This window comes from Mustelus asterias, chromosome 3 (assembly GCF_964213995.1).
Source record: "Mustelus asterias chromosome 3, sMusAst1.hap1.1, whole genome shotgun sequence".
In the NCBI taxonomy this organism is placed as follows: Eukaryota; Metazoa; Chordata; class Chondrichthyes; order Carcharhiniformes; family Triakidae; genus Mustelus; species Mustelus asterias.
The window spans coordinates 37,344,137-37,364,841 of record NC_135803.1 but is presented as its reverse complement, the minus strand read 5'-3'; the positions used below and the strand labels follow the sequence as shown (position 1 = coordinate 37,364,841).

Below are 20,705 nucleotides of genomic sequence, written 5' to 3'. Positions count from 1 at the left end.
TAAAAAATAAGCACCGAGATGTTAAAATAGATCTGATTCCCTTGAATAAATTAAAGCAAATGTCACTTTTAACATTTGCCCATCATGACAGTTATGGATAAAGGACACTGAATTTCTACATTTCTCTCAGGATTTAGGCAAATTGGGTTGTTTGAAGAAGAAACCCAGTGAAACACAGCAGCAGGATTGATAGAAGCTTGTGTGTGTCTCTCAGCTCTGGACACTCTCTCCACATCCTGAGGGAGGGACCAGGGGGAACCCATTGTTCAGGTGGAGGGTTTCCACCCGGATCTTTGTGCCGGGACCGGAAGTATGGGCCTGGTCCTCGCGAATGAGGCTCCGGGTGGATTCTGTGCTCGGGGAACCACAGTGTTGGTAAGCGGCGGCTCGGCGGCAGCGTGTCCCCGGCTGAAGGACAAGTGGGACCCACCCCCCTCCCCGGGAAGGAGCTCCCTCCCACCCTCTCTCGAACCAGCAGGCCGAAAGCTCGGCCCCGGCCACCCTTCCCGGGACAGAGAGCCCCGGCCCACGGCTCAAGCCGCCCTTCCTCCGGGCGCCTCGGCCGGTGAGTCTCCCGCCTCCCTCCCCGGATCCCAGCAGCCGCCGGCCCTCCCTGCTCGGTCTGGTACAAAGTCTATCTGTCCAAAGCCCCATCCTGCCCACCTCCTTCCTTCAGCTCGCCGGTGGCACCTTCTCTATGTCAGAGCAGGGAAGTGAAACCGAGTCCAGTCTTGTCCTTGCTCAATGTCCGGACGTCTGCATTTGCAATAGCAGCAAAGGCAGAATTTAATGTCAGTTGCACCTCTCTAATCTCTGGGTCCAGCGGTTATTTGACCAGCCCCTCTAGTTTGAGGTCATGCAAGACAGCAAAGGTTACCTTTATAGTTTATGCTGGCCTGGAATGACTGTCAGGAACTAATAATTACATTTCCAGATGAGTCATCCATAAATATACCAATCCCTTATTTCTTCTCAACGGGTACCACCTTTAAATCGATCAAGTTTTTTGCGTTCATTCCTAGAACCCTTATGTAATTCTGTGTTTGTGTTTCCACATAACCTTATATATCACTTTAACATCTTGTCATCCCCTTCCTTATTCGTAATATTATGAATGTGATAACATATTCAGTTTCTGCTATAATAACTCTGCTCACTTCAGGACTTGACAAGTATGTTTAACTGGTTTTGTGACAGCTCTTAATTAGAGACTCCACCTTTTTCCATTATATGTTCTTTAGTCACAGCACATTCTGTTTTATGAGGATCTGAGGCACAGCAGTCCATGAGATTCAAGAAATATGTGCAAACTGACAGCACTTATCACTAGTGTTAGCATGTACCTCCAAATGAACCCGGCTATCTCTTCCACTTTTTACTCCCAATATCAGTGATTAGAAGTTTTTTGCCATGAGCCAACTTTTCAGTTTGGATGGACTATGTATTTAAATTCATCTTATAAAAGCAGGTTCTTACCAATTAAGGTTTCTCTCAAATCATCAACTTTGTCTCTAAAGTAGTGCGTTTGCCATAGAAAACAGCTTTTCTTTTGTTTGTTAAATTCACTGTGGTGTTTTCTGATCTGGAGGAAAGAATAAGGGACATTAACACCACATTGGACGAATCAGTAAAAACAAAAGTTCAAGAATTAACCACAGGAATCAAATACATTATACTAAAAAAGCTCTCTACACTTGCAACATCAACTTCTTAAAAATTCTATGTATAAAGTCTGATACTTCACAGTGTGAAAATAATTGGATACCAAGGATACTTTGAGGATGGCTGTCAGGTTGTCAAATTATTGACAGGCTGGCTAACTTGAAGCTCTGTTGATACTAAAAAATTAGATGAGCTGTACTGTTCTGTGGGGTCAAGTTGTTATGTATACAAACATGGCTGCAGATTTGCACATAGGGCCCTGTAAACAACAATGGAACAAATGACCAGTTAAACTTCCAGACAGAGGTTCTGCAATGTTTGAAGAGGTCATCTAAGAAACTTTCAGTGCAGTGTTGAGGATTCCCTCCAGTGCCCATTGCTATTTGTTTCACGATGTGGAGTTGCCGGTGTTGGACAGGGGTAGGCACAGTAAGTAGTCTCACTACACCAGGTTAAAGTCCAACAGGTTTAATTGGTAGCACAAGCTTTCAGAGCGCCACTCCTTCATGAGGTGAGTCCTGATGGAGTGGCGCTCCGAAAGCTCGTGCTACCAAATACACCTGTTGGACTTTAACCTGGTGTTGTGAGACTTCTTATTTGTTTTCACAGCATTTTAGAGCAAAGTCTATTATTGGTTTTTTATATGTTTTTTTCTTGCATTAATGATTTTTGGAGCGATGTGTGGTGCTGTGGTTAGACAGTAGGCTTTCATCTTTAACACCTGGGTTCAAATCCAGTCCTGTTGATGAGATGCAAGCATCTTTTGTGAAATAAGTTTGGAAAGTCTCAAATTTGATGTGGATTGGTTGTACCCAAGTTAGGAATGCTTCATGTTTGTACTGGGTTCTGGGAAAAGTTCCTTAGCAAATAACATCTTTGATATTTTATTAAATGATAATCTTGACATAATCTATATAATATATAATCATATAAATCTGCAGCAGGTCAGGCCCATCATTTGGCCCATCATCTCTGCTAGCTTTTGATTTGATTTATTATTGTCACATGTATGAGTATACAGTGAAAAGTATTGTTTTTTGCGTGCTATACAGACAAAGCATACCGTACATGGAGAAAGAAACAAAAAAGTGCAGAATGTAGTGTTATAGTTACAGCTAGGGTGGAGAGAAAGATCAACTTAATGCAGGGTAGTCTGATGGCAGCAGGGAAGAAGCTGTTCTTGTGTCGGTTGGTACATGGCCTCAGATTTTTGTATCTTTTCCTCGACAGAAGAAGGTGGAAAAGAGAATGTCTGAACTAACAATGGGCTTTTTTCTCACTGCAGTTAAAGTTGACTTAAAATTTGGCTTTATTTATAAGCACTTTAAATATTTATCAGATTGAAATTCCTTGTTTGTTTTGATTTTGGTTGCATGGATCATATAGATTTTTTTTAACTGAGTTGGAGTTACTGTCAGCTTTAACTTTAGAGTTGGAAATTGAGTGGCCTCATGTGAAAATGTGTGTTTGGGGAAGTGGAATTCAATTGAGGACAAGAGATTGTTATCTGAACATTTTGTGCCTCTTCAGAATTCTATGTACTTGAGAATAATTGTTTGCAGTGAAATCTGGAATAAGCAGGGCTGCTTTTCAAGATAGCTTGTTAAAACAAGTTGGTATTAGTTGCAAAACCAAGGTTTAAAAATATGAAGCAAATTTGAAAGCTCAAGGCTTTTGAAAATATTTTGAAATTGAAGCAACAAGGACAAAGAAAGCTCCACTCATTTAAGTAGCATTTTATCTCATCTGTAAAATGAAGTGAGATTTCTGCTTACACAGCTAATGAGTTATAAAAAAAGTAAAGGAGCAAGAGATGGAAAAGAAACAAAGGAACTGATAGACTTATCAGGAGGATTGGAATAAACAGCCCTCTAATTGAGTTGTAAAGGTAATGAGGTGCAGTCAAAATAATTATGAAGGCAAAGTTAGTATTTGAAATGCAGAACAAAGGAGATAAATAAGAATTCAAGTAAAATACCATGAGGAATATATTGCAGAGCTGTTTATTGAAGTGGTTCTCCGTTACTTTCCTAACTTCCTCCAGGCCTACAATACTCGCAAGATACCTACACTCTTCCAATTCTGGCCCCTTCCACTTACTCCACCATCAATGGTAATACCTTCAGCTTTTAGGTCCTAAACTCTGGAATTCCCTCCCTAAATTTTTCTACCTCTCCACCTCTTTGACCTTGTGCTTATCATTACTACTACCTCAAGGTGGTTCAGTATCAAATTGTGTCTGATAACACTTCTGTGAAGCATCTTGGGCCATTTTACTAATTAAAGCTGCCATATAAATGCAAGCTGTTATAACACTCACTTGCAGACCACTTTCATAACAGGAAAAACTGGGAGAGTATGCAGGAAAGGAGAAAAGGACAGCAATTGGAGAGAGTTGGCTCAAAAGTAGATTTGTAGTAAGTGTTTTAGGAGGCATTTTTAAAATTCTTTGTTAGGATGTAGGTGTTGCCGGCAAGGCCAGTACTTGTTGCCCATTCCTAATTGCCCTTAGTGCAGCTTCATTAATAGAACTAAAGTATCTTACAAAAAAATCAGTGTCTCATTCACCATCTGAGAGTAATGCAATTTTAAATAATTGGAAATAATTTCAAAAATGTGCAGGGCCATTTCCAAGTATCATTGGTGTAAAATCTGTTACTGTGTGAAGGCAACATTTAAAAGCTTTTGAAAGTTGTCCAATTGTGCCCTCACACTTCAGAAAAAAGCTTAATTTTAAGAACCTCTTTGAGGGCTTGTGAATATGTGCAATTAGTGAAAACTCACCATGGCGATTAATTTGATTTGTGCTTTGAGCAGTTTTGTGAGCAGGGCTGGTTTCCAACACTGCTTTCCAAACAGTTACATAAATTTGTACTGAATCTAATATGGTGCTTGTTATGGGAGAGTTGCACTGGAAATACTAGCACAACCAGCAGGATCTCCAGCCCTGTAAATTTGTTTTTTGTTGCCGTTAGGGATAATGCCTATTAGGCAAATTGTCTTACCCCTATTTAGGGGCATTACCCCTAATAGGCTCCCACAAACCAGGGGCAGGCGGGAATTCAAGAAGGACATTTTCTCATGGATTTTATGCCAGTTCTGTGTGTCAGTGCAAGTGTTCATCAGATTTGTACAAGAAGAAAGTGCTTTATTTGTCTATTCTTTCTATCGCTTTCCCCTAAATCTTTATTTTTTTCTCTGTTATTCAAACGACGTGACAGATGTGTGTGAGAGAGACCAGGGTTAATGAAACAGTGGAGGTTACTAGAGGTCAGAGGTCCTCTGTGAAATCTGAGAGATGAAAGGTTAAAGGTGTTAGGTTTGTGCATTTGTAATGAGAGGTTGCGGTAGGGTTGAATTACAAGTAAATAGATTGGATCTGAAATTTGCATTTTGAGATAAGTTAGAAAATTGATTTTTCAGCTGTTGAATTTCAAAAGCAAGTTCAAAGGTGACAAGAAATATTTGCACTTTACAGGGGTTCCTTGAGTAAACATGGGAAGGTATATTAAATGTTATTGACCTGAAATTTGAGGCAAAATAGAAAACATGAAAGATTATTCTATTTGGAGAAGTTGAGTTAAGAGAGGTGTTCAAAGACGATGGAACCTGAGACAAAAAGGAGAAAATATATTTAAGGAGAGGGATGTTTAACTGACTTGGGTTGCCGTTGGAAAAATCCCTGAAGACTAGCTCCTTTATGTGGGATGTTGAGAAATTGTGAAAGTCCTAAATTTTAAAAAAATCCTTTCTCAGAGTTACAAAGCCAGTGCACAGAATAGACATGGCAGGTCCTTCATCCATCTCCTTGCTTGCTCCTAAAACCAATTCAAATTGAATCCAATTCACTGTCCCTTCAAAGGAGACATGCTAGATCCAAACCAACAAGAACAGGCATTACACCTGACCTCATGCTTGAACCCAGCCAAAAAGGCTGAGAATTGGAGGCAGCGACCCAGTGTTAAGCCAGGAAAGTCCTTGTTTCAGGAAATAGTTTGTTTTGAAACCTCCTTTTGGAATTCCACATCAGAATGGAAGAGCCTGAGAAGTGATGAGGTGTTCCCTTTATTAAAGTGACAACAATTCCTTGACTTGGGTAATATTTACTAGATTTGGAATATTGTGTGCAATTCTGGTCACCTCACTATAAGAAGGATGTGGAAGCGCTGGAAGGAGTGCAGAGGAGATTTACCAGGATGCTGCCTGGTTTGGAGGGTAGGTCATATGAGGAAAGGTTGAGGGAGCTAGGGCTGTTCTCTCTGGAGCGGAGGAGGCTGAGGGGAGACTTAATAGAGGTGTATAAAATGATGAAGGGGATAGATAGAGTGAACGTTCAAAGACTATTTCCTCGGGTGGATGGAGCTATTACAAGGGGGCATAACTATAGGGTTCGTGGTGGGAGATACAGGACGGATATCAGAGGTAGGTTCTTTACGCAGAGAGTGGTTGGGGTGTGGAATGGACTGCCTGCAGTGATAGTGGAGTCAGACACTTTAGAAACATTTAAGCGGTTATTGGATAGGCACATGGAGCACACCAGGATGATAGGGAGTGGGATAGCTTGATCTTGGTTTCAGATAAAGCTCGGCACAACATCGTGGGCCGAAGGGCCTGTTCTGTGCTGTACTGTTCTATGTTCTATGTTCTATTTTTATGGTTAAAATCTATAAGGGGTTGTTGCCAAAAAGGTAGTTTAATTGTGTACTCTTGACTATGCATTTCCTGGGGAGTTGTTCTATTAGACTATTTTAATTGTTTGACTTTTAAGAACATAAGAAATAGGAGCAGGAGTAGGCCATCGAGCTCCTCGAGCCTGCCCCGCCATTCAATAAGATCATGGCTGATTTGAAGTGGATCAGTTCCACTTACTTGCCTGATCCCCATAACCCCTAATTCCCTTACTGATCAGGAATCCATCTATCCGTGATTTAAACATATTCAACGAGGTAGCCTCCACCACTTCAGTGGGCAGAGAATTCCAGAGATTCACCACCCTCTGAGAGAAGAAGTTCCTCCTCAACTCTGTCCTAAACTGACCCCCCTTTATTTTGAGGCTGTGCCCTCTAGTTCTAGTTTCCTTTCTAAGTGGAAAGAATCTCTCCATCTCTACCCTATCCAGCCCCTTCATTATTTTATAGGTCTCTATAAGATCCCCCCTCAGCCTTCTAAATTCCAACGAGTACAAACCCAATCTGCTCAGTCTCTCCTCATAATCAACACCCTTCATCTCTGGTATCAATCTGGTGAACCTTCTCTGCACTCCCTCCAAGGCCAATATATCCTTCCTCAAATAAGGGGACAAATACTGCACACAGTATTCCACCTGCAGCCTCACCAATGCCCTGTACAGATGCAGCAAGACATCTCTGCTTTTATATTCTATCCCCCTTGCGATATAGGCCAACATACCATTTGCCTTCTTGATCACCTGTTGCACCTGCAGACTGGGTTTTTGCGTCTCATGCACAAGGACCCTCAGGTCCCTCTGCACAGCAGCATGTTGTAATTTCTTTCCATTTAGATAATAATCCTTTACCTTGTGTGCTAATGTATTTTTTCTTATTAATAAATATTTTAATTTTTAAAATTGTAATGGTGTAACTGGAGTTCTATGCTTTTGAGGTCAGAAGCTCTTACTCCTCAATTTCAAGAAAAATGGTTAAAGTTTAAGTTCAATGAGACAGACTTCACTTTGGGATTTGGCTTGCTCAGCGATAACATCAGCTGTGGTCGTAACGAGATAACCGAGATAAAACATCTGTTCCTGTTGGGAAAGGGTCAAGAGCCAGAAGACATTTACTGACGGTGAATTTCAAAAGAACCAAAGGTGGCATGAAAAGCTTTTTTACCTCACGGTTTGTGATCTGGAATTCACTGCTTGAAGGGGTTGTGGAGGAAGATTCCATTATGTTTCCAAAAGGGATTTGGATAAATACCTGAAAAGGAAAATAATGCAGGACCTCAATGAAAGGACTGGGAAGTGGGACTAAATAATTGGTTCTTGCAAAGAACTGAGACAGGCCAGTAGGCCGAATGGCCTCCTGTGCTGTAAACATTTTATAATTCTTTGAAATTTTTCCCCTTCTCATTTATGGTGAGCTTATAATTGCCATTGAAGCTGTGGTAGCAGTCACAAGAGATAGTTTTACCACAGTCGAGCTACAACATTCAAAGAGATGAAATTCAGCGTGTCCTGGAAAGAAGGACTTGCATTTATAGATCATGATCACTGGACATCTCAAAGCACTTCACAGGCAATGAAGTATTTTTAAAGTATAGTTGAGTTGTGATGTAGGACCTGAATGATTTAACTGGTGGCAGCACCTGAAGTCTAGAATTATTGACCATCATCATTGGCTCTGGTGCAAATGTCAGTTCTCATCAGAGACATAAAACTCTCAAATCTTAGGTCACACTTGTAATGAAATAAACTGTATAAAATGGTTTTAAAAATGCATAGTTTAATTTTTTGCTGCATTCTAACCCTTCAGTTATTGTTGTAAATGTTATGCTTAGTTGCCATAATATTTATTTTATTTGTTCTTGGCATGTGAGTACCACTGGCTGGACCATCATTGATTGGCCATTCCTAATTGCCCAGCTCACAGCCACTTCGTTGAGCGCAACCAGGAATGGGCAATAAATGCTGGTGGTGTGCACGTGTTAATAACAAATAAAACAAATATCATGACATATCACCATATATTCCGGGTTTTATAGTTCTAAAGGAAGTGCAGTTAAAATAATACATCTGTCACAATTTTTTTTACTGAAGCTAGAATTCTTTTTTAGCTGATTGTCATGTAATGTCAATGTAGTTTCCTGGATGGATTTTTAATTGCAGAAGGCAGGGGTGGGGTCATGATGGAGAGGAATTTTCCAGATTCCTTTTTGGCCATGGGCATTTTCTGTTTACTTTTTTAACTCTTCCCTGCCACCCCCCAGACGATAGCTCTGCATCTGGGGGTTGCAAAAAATGCCTAGTCAATATAGTCCTGGCATCATGAATATGGGCAGGTTTGCTGGATCAGCTGGTGTTTTCTTTCCCTTTGTTTCGATGTGTCGATAGGTTGGTTATGGTGATAGACTGAATATTGTAGTACCCCAGGAATGGGGCGTAAAACACAATTATAATTATGCATCTTTTTCTCATTTGCGGAACTTTGCATGTTAAAAATGTTAGTTCTGACTTTATCCACTACCTTGAGACTCAATAGGGAAAATGGAAGACAAAAACTGTGGAAAGTTACTTGCTGGCTTTCTGCTACTTTTCGGTTTAGTATTGGTAGCTTAGAAAATAAATTCGGCAACTTGCATGTTCACTATTCTGTTGCTTACTTTCTCCTTTTAGTGCCATTCAACTGAATCAGTCTGCTTTTGGTTTGTTGATAGCGCACTCTACACCAAGGTTCAGTTTTTAATTTTAGTGCTGAATCTCCTCATTTCTTTGGTGACTTGTTGGTGTTCAGTTATGTTAAGCATTACCTGGAGGGCAGCTTTGTGCACCACTGATGTTGTGCTTTATGATGCAATGGAATTCTCTTCTGGGAAGACTTGCATCACAAAGCAGAACCTCCAAAATATCAATATGGCTTTATCAATTTGGACAGCAGCGTTTTATTATCTCTGAATGTAAACCCAGTGTTCTTAATGGGTACTGCCTTTGACGACTAACACTTTTTTTCTTATTTTTCTGCTTTGGTAGCACTTAACAATACACTTTCAAATAAAAATGGAAATGTTGCCTTGTTCTCTAGCGTTGGATAAATTGGAATGAGATCACTTTGTTGCTCTAGGTAAGGACTTCAGTACTTAACTGTATATTGGAGTGTTACCCTTTCATTTATTATTGTTGATAGAAGAGATTGCATATTTTTGCCTCATTGAATCATACATTGCCGATGAGATCCTTCGGCCCATCGAGTCCGCGCCAACACATTAGAAACACCTGAACTCCCACCTAATCCTGTCTGCCAGCACTTGGCCCATAGCCCTGAATGTTATGTGATGCGCAAAGTGCTCATCCAGATACCTTTTAAAGGATGTGAGGCAACTCTACTCTACCACCCTCCCAGGCAGCGCATTCCAGACCATCATCACCCTTTGGGTAAAAACGGTTTCCTCACATCCCCCCCAAACCTCCTGCCCCTCACCTTGAACCTATGTCCCTTCGCGATTGTATCCCATGTGAATTTACCTTTACAAGTCTCCCATGTGGGACCTTACCTCAGGCTTTGCTGAAATCCATATAAACGACATCGACTGCACTATCCTTGTCGACACACTGGTCACTTCCTCAAAAAGTTCAGTCAAATTTGTTAAGCATGCTGTCCCTCTGACGAAGCCTTGCTAACTTTCCCTGATCAAGCTTTGCCTCTTCAAGTGGAGATAGATGCTCTCCTTCAGAAGTTTTCCTAATAGTTTTCCTACCACTGACATGAGACTCACTGGTCAGTAGTTCTCTGGTTTATCTCTACAACCCTTCTTAAATAGCGTAACCACATTAGCTATTCTCCAGTCGTCTGGCACCTCCCTTGAAAATTTGGGTCCGTGCCCCTGCAATCTCCTCCCTTGCCTCCCATAGCAGCCTAGGGCACAATTCATCTTGACCTGAAGATTTATCCTCTTTTAAAGCTGCTCTTTGTCAATTTGCTCGAGAACCTTACAGTCTCCCTGAATTCCATACCATTGTCCTCATTCTCTTGGGTGAAGACTCTACCAATGTCCTCTGGCTCCACCCACTGATTACCTCCTTGGTCCCTATTGGGCCCTACTCTTTCCCTCGTTATCCTCTTCCACTGATATACTTAGAACATAGAACAGTACAGGCCCTTCGGCCCACGATGTTGTGCCGAACCTTATCCGAAACCTATCCCACTCCCTATCATTCTAGTGTGCTCCATGTGCCTATCCAATAACCGCTTGAAAGTTCCTAAAGTGTCCGACTCCACTATCATAGCAGGCAGTCCATTCCACACCCCAACCACTCTCTGAGTAAAGAACCTACCTCGTACATCCCTCCTATATCTTCCACCACGAACCTTATAGTTAACCTTACAGAATATCTTGAGATTTTCCCTACTTTTACCAGCCAAAGCTTTTTCATATCCCCTCTTTGCATTCCTAATTGCTTTCTTAAGCTCCACTCTGCACTTTTCATACCTCACTAATGCCTCCACTGATTTGCTCCCCTTTACTTTTTAAAAGCCTTTTTTTTCCTTCTCATTGTAACCTGGATATCTCTGGTCATCCATGGTTCTCTGGGCTTGTTATTCCTATCTATTACCCTAGAGGGAACATGCTGGGCTTGCACGCTCACCATTTAATGCCCTCCACTGCTCTTCTGTAGATTTTCCCATTAGTAGCTGTTCCCAGTCTACCATGGCCAGAGCCTGTCTTATTTTACCGAAATCTGCTCTCCCCCAGTCCAAAACTCTTTTATGCAGCTTGTCTATTTCCTTGTCCATAACAAGCTTAAATTGCACCATGTTGTGATCCCTATCACTAAAATGCTCCACCACCACCTCAGCCAACTTCATTCCCCAGAACCAGGTCCAGCACAGCTCCTTCCCTTGTTGAGCCTTCCATATATTGATTTAAAAAGTTCTCCTGTACACATTTCAAGAATCTACTCCATCCAAGCCCTTAACACTATGTATATTCCAGTTCATGTTGGGAAAGTTGAAATCACCTAATATAATAACCCTATATCAATGATTTGGGTGAGAATGTACAAGGCATGATCAGTAAGTTTGCAGATGACACTAAATTATGTGGTATTGTAGACAGTGAGGAAGGTTATCAAAAAGTGCAGCAGGATCTTGATCAGCTGGGGAAGTGGGCCAAGAAATGGCAAATGGAATTCAATAGAGAGAAGTGAGAGATATTGCATTTTGGAAAGTCAAATCAAGGTAAGACCTTAGGGAGTATCGTGGAACAGAGGGACCTCTGAGTTCAGGTGCACGGTTCTCTAAAGGTGGAGTCACAAGTAGATAGGGCAGTGAAGGCGGCTTTTGGCATGCGGGCCTTCATCAGTCAGGGCATTGAGTATCGAAGTTGGGAAGTTATGTTGCAGTTGGATGGGATGGTGGTGAGGCTGCACCTGGAATATTGTGTTCAGTTTTGGTCGCCTTGCTGTAGGAAAGATGTGATTAAACTGGAGGAAGTGCAGAAGAGATTTACAAGGATGCTGCCGGGACTCAAGGGGCTGAGTTTTAGGGAGAGATTGGACAGGCTAGGACTTTTTTCTTTGGAGCATAGGAGACTGAGGGGTGATCTTATAGAGGTGTTTAAGCTCATGAAGGCATGGATAAAGTGAATGCACTCGGTTGGGGAACCAAGAACTCGAGGGCATAGGTTTAAGTTAAGAGGGGAAAGAATTAATGGGAACCTGAGGAGCAACTTTTTTTACACAGGGTGGTACGTATGTGGAATTAGCTGCCGGAGGAAGTGGTTAAAAGGCATTTGGACAGATACATGGGTAGGAAAGGTTTAGAGGAATATGGGCCAAATGTAGGCAAATGGGGTTAGCTAGATGGGCATTTTGATCGGCATGGACCAGTTTGGGCTGAAGGACCGGTCTTTGTGCCATACGTTCTATGATATTATTGTTTTTACACACTTCCACAAACTGAGCGCATATTTGCTCCTCAATATCCCTCTGACTATCTGGGGGCCTATAATAAACATCTAACAATGTAGCTGCCCTTTTTTTATTCCTAAGCTCTACCCACAAAGCTTCATTTGATGCCCCCTCCAAGAAATCATCTCTCCTTACTGCAGTAACTGACTCCTTAACTAATAATGCAATGTCTCCTCCTCTTTTACCTCCCCCTCTGTCTCGCCTGAAGATTCTATATCCCGAAATGTTGAGTTGCCGATCGTGATGGTAAACACAAGATGGTATAAAATTGCATGTATACTATTCTACATTTCCCTTTAATTTTTATTCTACTTTTGTTTTTTATGAATTTTGATTATCTTCCTATGCCAGTTGCCTTATTTTGTAATAACACAATTATTTAGGAAAGTCAAATAATTGATGTCAGATCCCTCGAGAGTCTTTCTAAAAGATGACTGGAGAATTTAAAAACCTTTAGTAGATATTACCATTAAATGAAAATCGAAACAAAGTGCAATAATCTGAGGCTTGAGGAAGAGGAAACTTGTTGCAGTTATGAAATTGCTCAGAAGTCCCACTTTGTTTTAATGCAGTTCCTAAATGTATGCAAGCAGTTAATTACTTTATGCTGTTTTCAATCAATATTTGAAACAGGAGCTCAACTTTATTTTTAAGAAGTAATTTGAAGTGCATGCTATTATGAAAATTTAAGATGTTAGCTAAATTTTGCTGTAGCTGGACATCTAATGCCATTTGCCATCAGTCAAATTCGCCCTTGCATGTTCAGGTTTTTTGTGTGGCAAATTGTTGAAACTCTGATGTTATCAGCTCGCATTGAGAAAAGTAGCATCTTTTTTATCCGAGAGAACCAATATATTCCTCGAATCAGTTAGATTGAAGATTTGAAAAGTCAACAGCACAAGGACTGAGAAGGCAGTGTAGATTGGACTGAGTGAATTTAATGCCATAGCAGCTTTAGAAAGAGAGGAAAGAAAAACTCCATAAGAGGGAGAGAAAAAAGGGGAAAATTTGCATTTTACATTTAAAAAGATCGCCAATAATAATTGAAGGAATGAGGTGTCAACTCGTAGTAGTTAATTTTCAGAGCAGTTGATTGGCAGTAATTAACAGTTATCATGTCTTTAAAAGTGTCGTTGCACTTGAAGCTTGACTCATAGTGAGTTGAGTTCACATGATGATGTGAATAGATCGACTTTACGTCATTCCTTGTTTTCAATCATTTGGCAGTCAGCAAAATCGTGCTTTTGTTCAGCTAACAGCAGAGCAAAGCATCTTGGACAACAACCTTTGGATATCTACACTTAACCACACATCTGCCTCTTTTACCATCAGCCCTCACCCGTGAAATGGCTGTACCACTTATGCATGAATAACGTGAGCGCTATTAGCAAATCCTAGTAGGTTGAATTTTGAATGATTGTTGACTCTGTGCCACTTAAAAGTTAGTGTCCTTTGCTCCAGCTAACTGATTATTCAGACTCTATATAAGGAGACTTAAAAAATAGTAAGTAAATGTATTACTTAGAAGAGTGTTCTGTTTTGAGTTGCTGGTAAAATATAATTTGTGTTACTTTAACTAAGATGGATAATTCTACCTGCATAACATTGTCATTACAACATAAGAGGGGAGGAATTCAGGGATTAGAAAAAGTAATTTGCCCCCATCATAGCTTACTCCTTTTAATGAAATGTCATCCTTTAGGAATATGATAAAATTGTTTTGTTTTCTAGGTTTTGACTCAAAAATGAAATGAATTAGTAATAGAAAGCATTACTAATAATAATTCAATCTATCGTCCTGCAGCATGTACATTTGTGTAGTTAAATTAGATTATTGACAGTTATGGTCATAATGTGCCCTTAAACTGGAATGGATTCTGCTTTAGTGTTTCAATTTTTAAGTTAGTTGGATCATATATTCCATCTTCTCTCTGTGCCAACTTGTGTAACGTTTGTCCATTTTGGTAGCTCATCACTGCTTGATGATGGCATCTGGAATGATTGACTTGCAATATTTCATACATACTTTTCCCCTGCACGCTTAATACTTGATCACTAGCCTGTACGGACCAAAAACATTTTATTGCAGTGTGAAATCTTTTAAGTTTTTCTTACTGTGGTGAATCCAATATATTTACATAGCACTAATGCTTATTTTTCTCTCTTTTGTTCTACCACAGCCTGCTAGCAAACACGTTGAAGCTATATTGTATTAAAATGAAGTTCCCTACACAGAGACTGTACTCACTGTCCCGAACTGTTCACCACCTGAATACCCCGCGCATTAATCCGCGCAGGCTACACTGGAATTCTGCTGCTCGGCCATACTCCACTTTGAAGCGATTTCCGTTGAGGACAGCAAAGCCACTTCTTTGGAAAGTTGAATACTATCCCCATAGAAATTTCATTCTCGCTAGATTGGCAACACGACTGCTAAAAATTCGTTACCTTGTGCTGGGGTCAGCAGTGGGAGGTGGTTACACAGCGAAGAAGGTATGTCAGAAACTTACATATTCGGCATGCAATATACTGAGAAAATGAAAAAGGACTAATGGAAAGAATAATATTTTTCTTAGCATATCAGGAGGAATTTCTGTGACTGTGCTTCCCAATGCAAAGGCATAACAGACTCTAAAGATTAAACTTAAAATTGTGAAACATTTACCAAAAGATATGTAACTTCTTTGATAATTTATTATTGCAATGAAAAATGTTTAATCTCCGTAAAGGTTTGTTAGAATGTGTTTTTTCCTGAGAGATTACAGCATTTCTGTTTATATTTCTGATTTCCAGCATTTATAGTATTTTACTTGCATAATAATGTTTACCCTGCATTTTCTTTTGTTAGACATATGACCAATGGAAGGAAATGATGCCAGATCTAACAGCATACAAGTGGATAATTCCAGATTTTATTTGGGATCTCGATGAACATATCAACTTTGGTGAGCGGTTTTTGGTTGCAGATGTATATTCAAAAGTATTTGAGGAGTAATATTTATTCAAAATATATTCACAGTGGCTTGATTGTTCTGGTTGTTGTGCTGTAGCTTTACCTTTTAAATAAATCGCTTCTTGCTCTGTTCCTTTCATGGTTAGCAAAGTATAATTTAACATCGATCTGGATTTTGCGGTGATGATAAGAGTGAAACTGCCAGTGTTTCACATGCACAGTTGAACTTGGGAGTCCAGAAGTTGCTGTCAGTGATTTTTATGCTTCCTCAGAGATTGCAATATTTAATTATCTCCAAAATACAATCATTAGAAATAACTGAACTGACAACTTATACTGTAGCACTGGTGGTTTTGAAAACCCCAAAAAACCCTTGAAAAAGGTAATTTGCTGAATCAGTTTTAAGTTTTAACAACATACCAAGTTCATAATTATTGCCCAAAAGCTTTATTGGCCCTGAAAGGACAATTGTATAATTGTTGAATGCCAAATATCTCCTTTATGATAAGAATTTTGTTTATATTTTAACTTCTACATAAGTCCCATGGTTGCGTCCCAATCATTTATTTGGTTCTCTATAAGATTTGCAAATTAAACATGAAAGGAACCAGTGGTTTTTACTTCCTGGTTTGCTGTCTGTGAGAATGTTTAAATTTGATTGGTTGCTTATTGATGACTGTTGCTGGTACCCCTCTCGTCTTGGTGCCGGATTGAAACTGATGTTGTACTAAATCTTTGTGGGCAGCTGCCTTTGAGCACAATAGCAAGTGCTGTTGCTTTGCTGCTGACCACAAAATGTAGCACATATACCTATCTTTCTGTTAAGTGGGTGGGTGACTAACAGTTTTGCACTTTCCTCCATTTTTCAAGTTCAGCCTTTTGGCACGGCACATGGATTTCTAAGCTTTGTTCACTCAGAAATCAAAAACAACCATGATTAGTTTTGGAAGAAACAGGAACTAGCAATTTTGTTTAATATTGATTTTCTTGACAGACTGAACAGACTTATTTTTATTTGTGTAAAATTGTGTTAGAAGTTGAAAAGAAAACATTTTATTTTCATAAGTTAACATGGGCTGGTTAGAGGGAAGTTACCTGTATTCAGAGGCAGCATGGTAGCAGTGGTTAGCACTGCTGCCTCATATCGCCAGGGACCCGGGTTCGATTCCTGGTTGGTCACTGTCTGTGTGGAGTTTGCACGTTCTCCCCATGTCTGCATGGGTTTCCTCCGGGTGCTCTGGTTTCCTCCCACACTGCAAAGATGTGCAGGTTAGGTGAATTGACCATGCTAAATTCTCCCTCAGTGTATCCGAACAGGCGCTGGAGTGTGGCGACTCGGGGATTTTCACAGTAACTTAATTGCTGTGTGAATGTAAACCTACTTGTGACTAATAAATAAACTTTAAAGTTTGTTCCTCAGCAAAAATTAAGGCTGCTTTCAGCTGTGGTTTTGGTGGAGAAACTGAGTGGTTGTTCCCTTGGCCAAATCGTCTAGAATTTGGAGTCATGGTGTTAGGATAAGGGGTTGCCCATTTAGGACTGAGGTGAGAAATATTTTCAATCAGAGGGATGTGAATCTTTGGAAGTCTCTACTCCAGTGAGCTGTGGATGTTCAGTGGTCAAGTACATTCAAGATTGAGATTGATGGATTTTTGGGCATTAAGGGACTCGAGGGATATGGGGATAGGTTGAGGAAGTGGAATTGATGTAGAAGACCAGTCATGATATTTTAGCACCCATATGACCTGCTGTTGCTCCCAGTTCTGATGTTCTTAACATTGTAACTGCTTCTGTCTGAAAAGAATAGCGGGTACATCTAAAATATGTACATTAATATATTTTCAATGCTTTTTAGAAAAAATTCGGGAAATGTTCTCTGATGCAGAACTTGCAAAGTTGCTACCTGATTTTGATAAGGTTGGAGAAAGCCTGAATCACCTGAAAAGCCTGCTATCGCCAGGTTGGTATCTGTTTGAGATATGCTATGAAGAGGGAGAGAAAATGTCCATCGGGATGCTCGATGTGGTATTTCTTGCACATTATTCTGAAGGAACCTGCTGATTTGCTGCAAATCTTTGTTGTTATTTGGAGAATTTTAAATTAATACTAAACAACCATTTATTAAGTTCAAGCCTTTGGAAAATGTTAGACTAGCAGGTGCAAGGTGCCATCGAGCTAACTGATCTTTGCAGGATATGAGTAATTGTAACCAAAAACCAACTTGAGCACACATTCTCATTCCAAAAACACTGCAAAGTGCAACTTGTTATGGAGTAGCAATAACAATGTGAACCATTTTTCAAAAACTAAAACAGTGGGATTTTGAAATCTTGCTGGAAAATAATCATGAAGGATCATGTGATAGAGTGGAATGTACAGCCCTCCTACTGGTAATTATTCACGGGTTAAATTAATGGCATTCCATTTTCAATATGAGCTGATTGCTTAAAAATTTCATACTCTTGTTTTCTGAGTAGCATTATTTGAAGCACCCCCTGTTCTCGCATTAGTCTGATCTCAGAGAACATGTTTGATACACAATGAGAGGGGGAAAAAACTTCGGATTATTTCATATTAAAGCTCAAAACCTGTGAAATCCTGACATGATTTATCTAGTCCATTGTCCAAAATATTAAACACAATGCTGAGTAAAATGCAGGAACAAATGAACAGAGCTCTTCTAAATGCATTGGTAAACTTCATTAAAGTTGTGGATCATCCTAGTTTATGTAGACGACCCATTGCATCTTATTAATGGCATCACCCGCCACCCCCCGCTGATCCCATACCCACTCAACTGCTGACCGCCGATTTCCTGTCTAATTTCCGATGTTCACTAACTATGTAAATGCTTTCCTCTCAGGTGCTGCCACCCTCATTTCAAAAACATTTCCACACCTTACTTCTCAAAAAAAAGGGTTTCATACATCACATCACCGTAGCTAGAAATGACTTCTGTTTTCACCCTGCACTGTTGCCTTCAAAATTCTATACTTGGCTACTTCCTCATCTACCTGTTGCCCTGGCTATATTATCTAAAATGTGGAGATGCCGGCGTTGGACTGAGGTAAGCACAGTAAGAAGTCTCCCAACACCAGGTTAAAGTCTAACAGGTTTATTTGGCAGCACTAGCTTTCAGAGCCTCAAGCTCCTTCTTCAGGTGAGTGAAGACTTGTGTTCACAAACAGGGCATATAAAGACACAAACTCAATTTACAAGATAATGGTTGGAATGCGAGCCTTTACAGGTAATCAAGTCTTAAAGGTACAGACAATGTGAGTGGAGAGAGGTTAAAGAGATGTGTATTGTCTCCAGCCAGGACAGTTAGTGAGATTTTGCAAGCCCAGGCAAGTCGTGGGGGTTACAGATAGTGTGACATGAACCCAAGATCCCGGGTCTACCTGATATGCTGCAGGAAAGGATGTCCCAAGGCATGGTACATTGGGGAGACCATGCAGACGCTACGACATTGAATGAATGAACACCGCTCAACAATCACCAGGCAGGAGTGTTCCCTTCCAGTCGGGGAACACTTCAGCAGTCACGGGCATTCAGCCTCTGATCTTTGGGTAAGCCTTCTCCAAGGCAGCCTTCACAACACACAATGCAGAATCGCTGAGCAGAAACCGATAGCCAAGTTCCGCACATATGAGGACGGCCTCAACCGGGATCTTGGGTTCATGTCACACTATCTGTAACCCCTATGACTTGCCTGGGCTTGCAAAATCTCACGAACTGTCCTGGCTGGAGACAATACACATCTCTTTAACCTGTGCTTAACCCTCTCTCCACTCACATTGTCTGTACCTTTAAGACTTGATTACCTGTAAAGACTTGCATTCCAACCATTATCTTGTAAATTGAGTTTGTGTCTTTATATGCCCTGTTTGTGGACACAAGTCCTCACTCACCTGGAGAAGAAGCTTGAGGCTCTGAAAGCTAGTGCTGCCAAATAAACCTGTTGGACTTTAACCTGGTGTTGTGAGACTTCTTACTATATTATCAAAAGACATTGCATTAGCTTCCACAGTATGCCCTCTCTTCCACTTGTGTCAACTGCTTCACTGCTTTGTGTTGTTAAACTATTTGCCCTCCATGAATCTTGAATGGGCTGCAGATTGCTTCCACAACAACTCTTGTGTCTTTGCCACTGATTTTATTCCCCTTTCCTGCGCTCTCAGATTGAACCAGACTATTTGAAACTTTGGCATCCAGTTTCGAGCCAAATTGAGCTCTGATCTTCATAACCTTACCACCGTCAGAACTGTTCCCACCTCCATAACATTGCGCATATCCTCCCTTGCCTTGGATCTCCTGCTGCTTCAACTCTCATCAATGCCTTTGTCACCTTGAGACTCGACTATTCCAGTATTCTCCTGGCTGCTGCCCCAATCTCTTCCCCCATTTGCCACACTTGTAAATTTTAGCTCACCTAAAGCATTGCTATCCTTATTTTATCTTCCACCAAATCCTGTGCCTGTCATACATTGCATAGTCCCTCAAAACCTCCAATGTAATGTTTCTTAGTATTTAAATCTCTTTTTTTGTCCTGCCCTCTTATCTCTGCAACTTCCTCCAGCCCAACAAATCTCTTTCTCAAAATTCCCCATTCTTCTGTGTCTGTTCTGCCTTTAAGCCACCATTGAAAGTCATGACTTCAGCTACCTCGGCTACATGCTCTGTAATTCTATCCCTGACACACACTGCCTCTGCAACCACTCTCTCCTCCTTTAGACCCTTCATAAATCTATGAGCAAGACTATAAAACCTCTATGATCAAGCTTCTGGTCACCCTTCCTTACATCTTCCTTGCTTGGCAATTACTTTTGTCTGATTGGGCTTCTGTGATGTGGCATAGTATGTTTTTCTGTATTAATGCTTCTATATAAATTCAAGTTGTTACATAATTTCATTTGTTGCTGATTTAGTTGACATTGAATCAGCAGATTCCAGATGTAGATGCTGAGCTCTTTAAATTTTGCCTTTCTGGCTGATTTCCTTTTTTTTGGAAAAAGCAAAATAAGATGGAGGTTTCAAAATGGCTCAAACTAATATCTTTAAAAATTGTGCACTATGGGTTAAGCTTTCACAACAGGGAAGAAACCCTTTAACCATGATTAAATGCTGTGTTACCTTTGAGCAAACTATTCATACTAGATGTGTTCTGATTCATTATCATAGAATAAAACTGCTATTATGCACAGTCATGTCTGACTTCTTGATTAACTGTAGTGGTGTCCCAAAATAGCTGAAGTTCAGTGACAGATAATTGGTCAGATGAGAATGGGTTGACTGGTGGCATGGTAAATCATGTAAAGTAACATTCTCTTTAAGTGTATGTGTGGTTAGGGAGGGTTTTTTTTAATGACTATCTTGTAGATGATTGTCATACTCCAACTTTGGTTTTGTAGTGCTACAGTGAGGAGACATTGATATTGGATACTGGAA

The 20,705-nt window shown here is 40.4% G+C and overlaps 1 protein-coding gene across 12 annotated transcripts in view; it reads left to right on the top strand.

Annotated features, from left to right (window-relative positions):
• The first annotated feature begins 235 nt into the window (after positions 1 to 235).
• opa1 (OPA1 mitochondrial dynamin like GTPase) overlaps positions 236 to 20,705 on the top strand; it is a 107,904-nt gene continuing 87,434 nt past the window's right edge. For 4 of the 12 annotated variants that reach the window (XM_078207829.1, XM_078207800.1, XM_078207818.1 and 1 more), the window contains exons 1-5: positions 275 to 375; positions 9,368 to 9,458; positions 14,485 to 14,797; positions 15,153 to 15,249; positions 17,113 to 17,217. In XM_078207829.1, the coding sequence (XP_078063955.1) occupies positions 9,436 to 9,458; positions 14,485 to 14,797; positions 15,153 to 15,249; positions 17,113 to 17,217 (538 nt within the window). In that variant the 5' untranslated portion in view covers positions 275 to 375; positions 9,368 to 9,435. Of the gene's footprint in view, positions 566 to 7,447; positions 7,468 to 9,367; positions 9,459 to 14,484; positions 14,798 to 15,152; positions 15,250 to 17,112; positions 17,218 to 20,705 lie in introns of those variants that run through there. The other 8 variants (XM_078207836.1, XM_078207804.1, XM_078207780.1 and 5 more) reach the window with 8 other exon arrangements.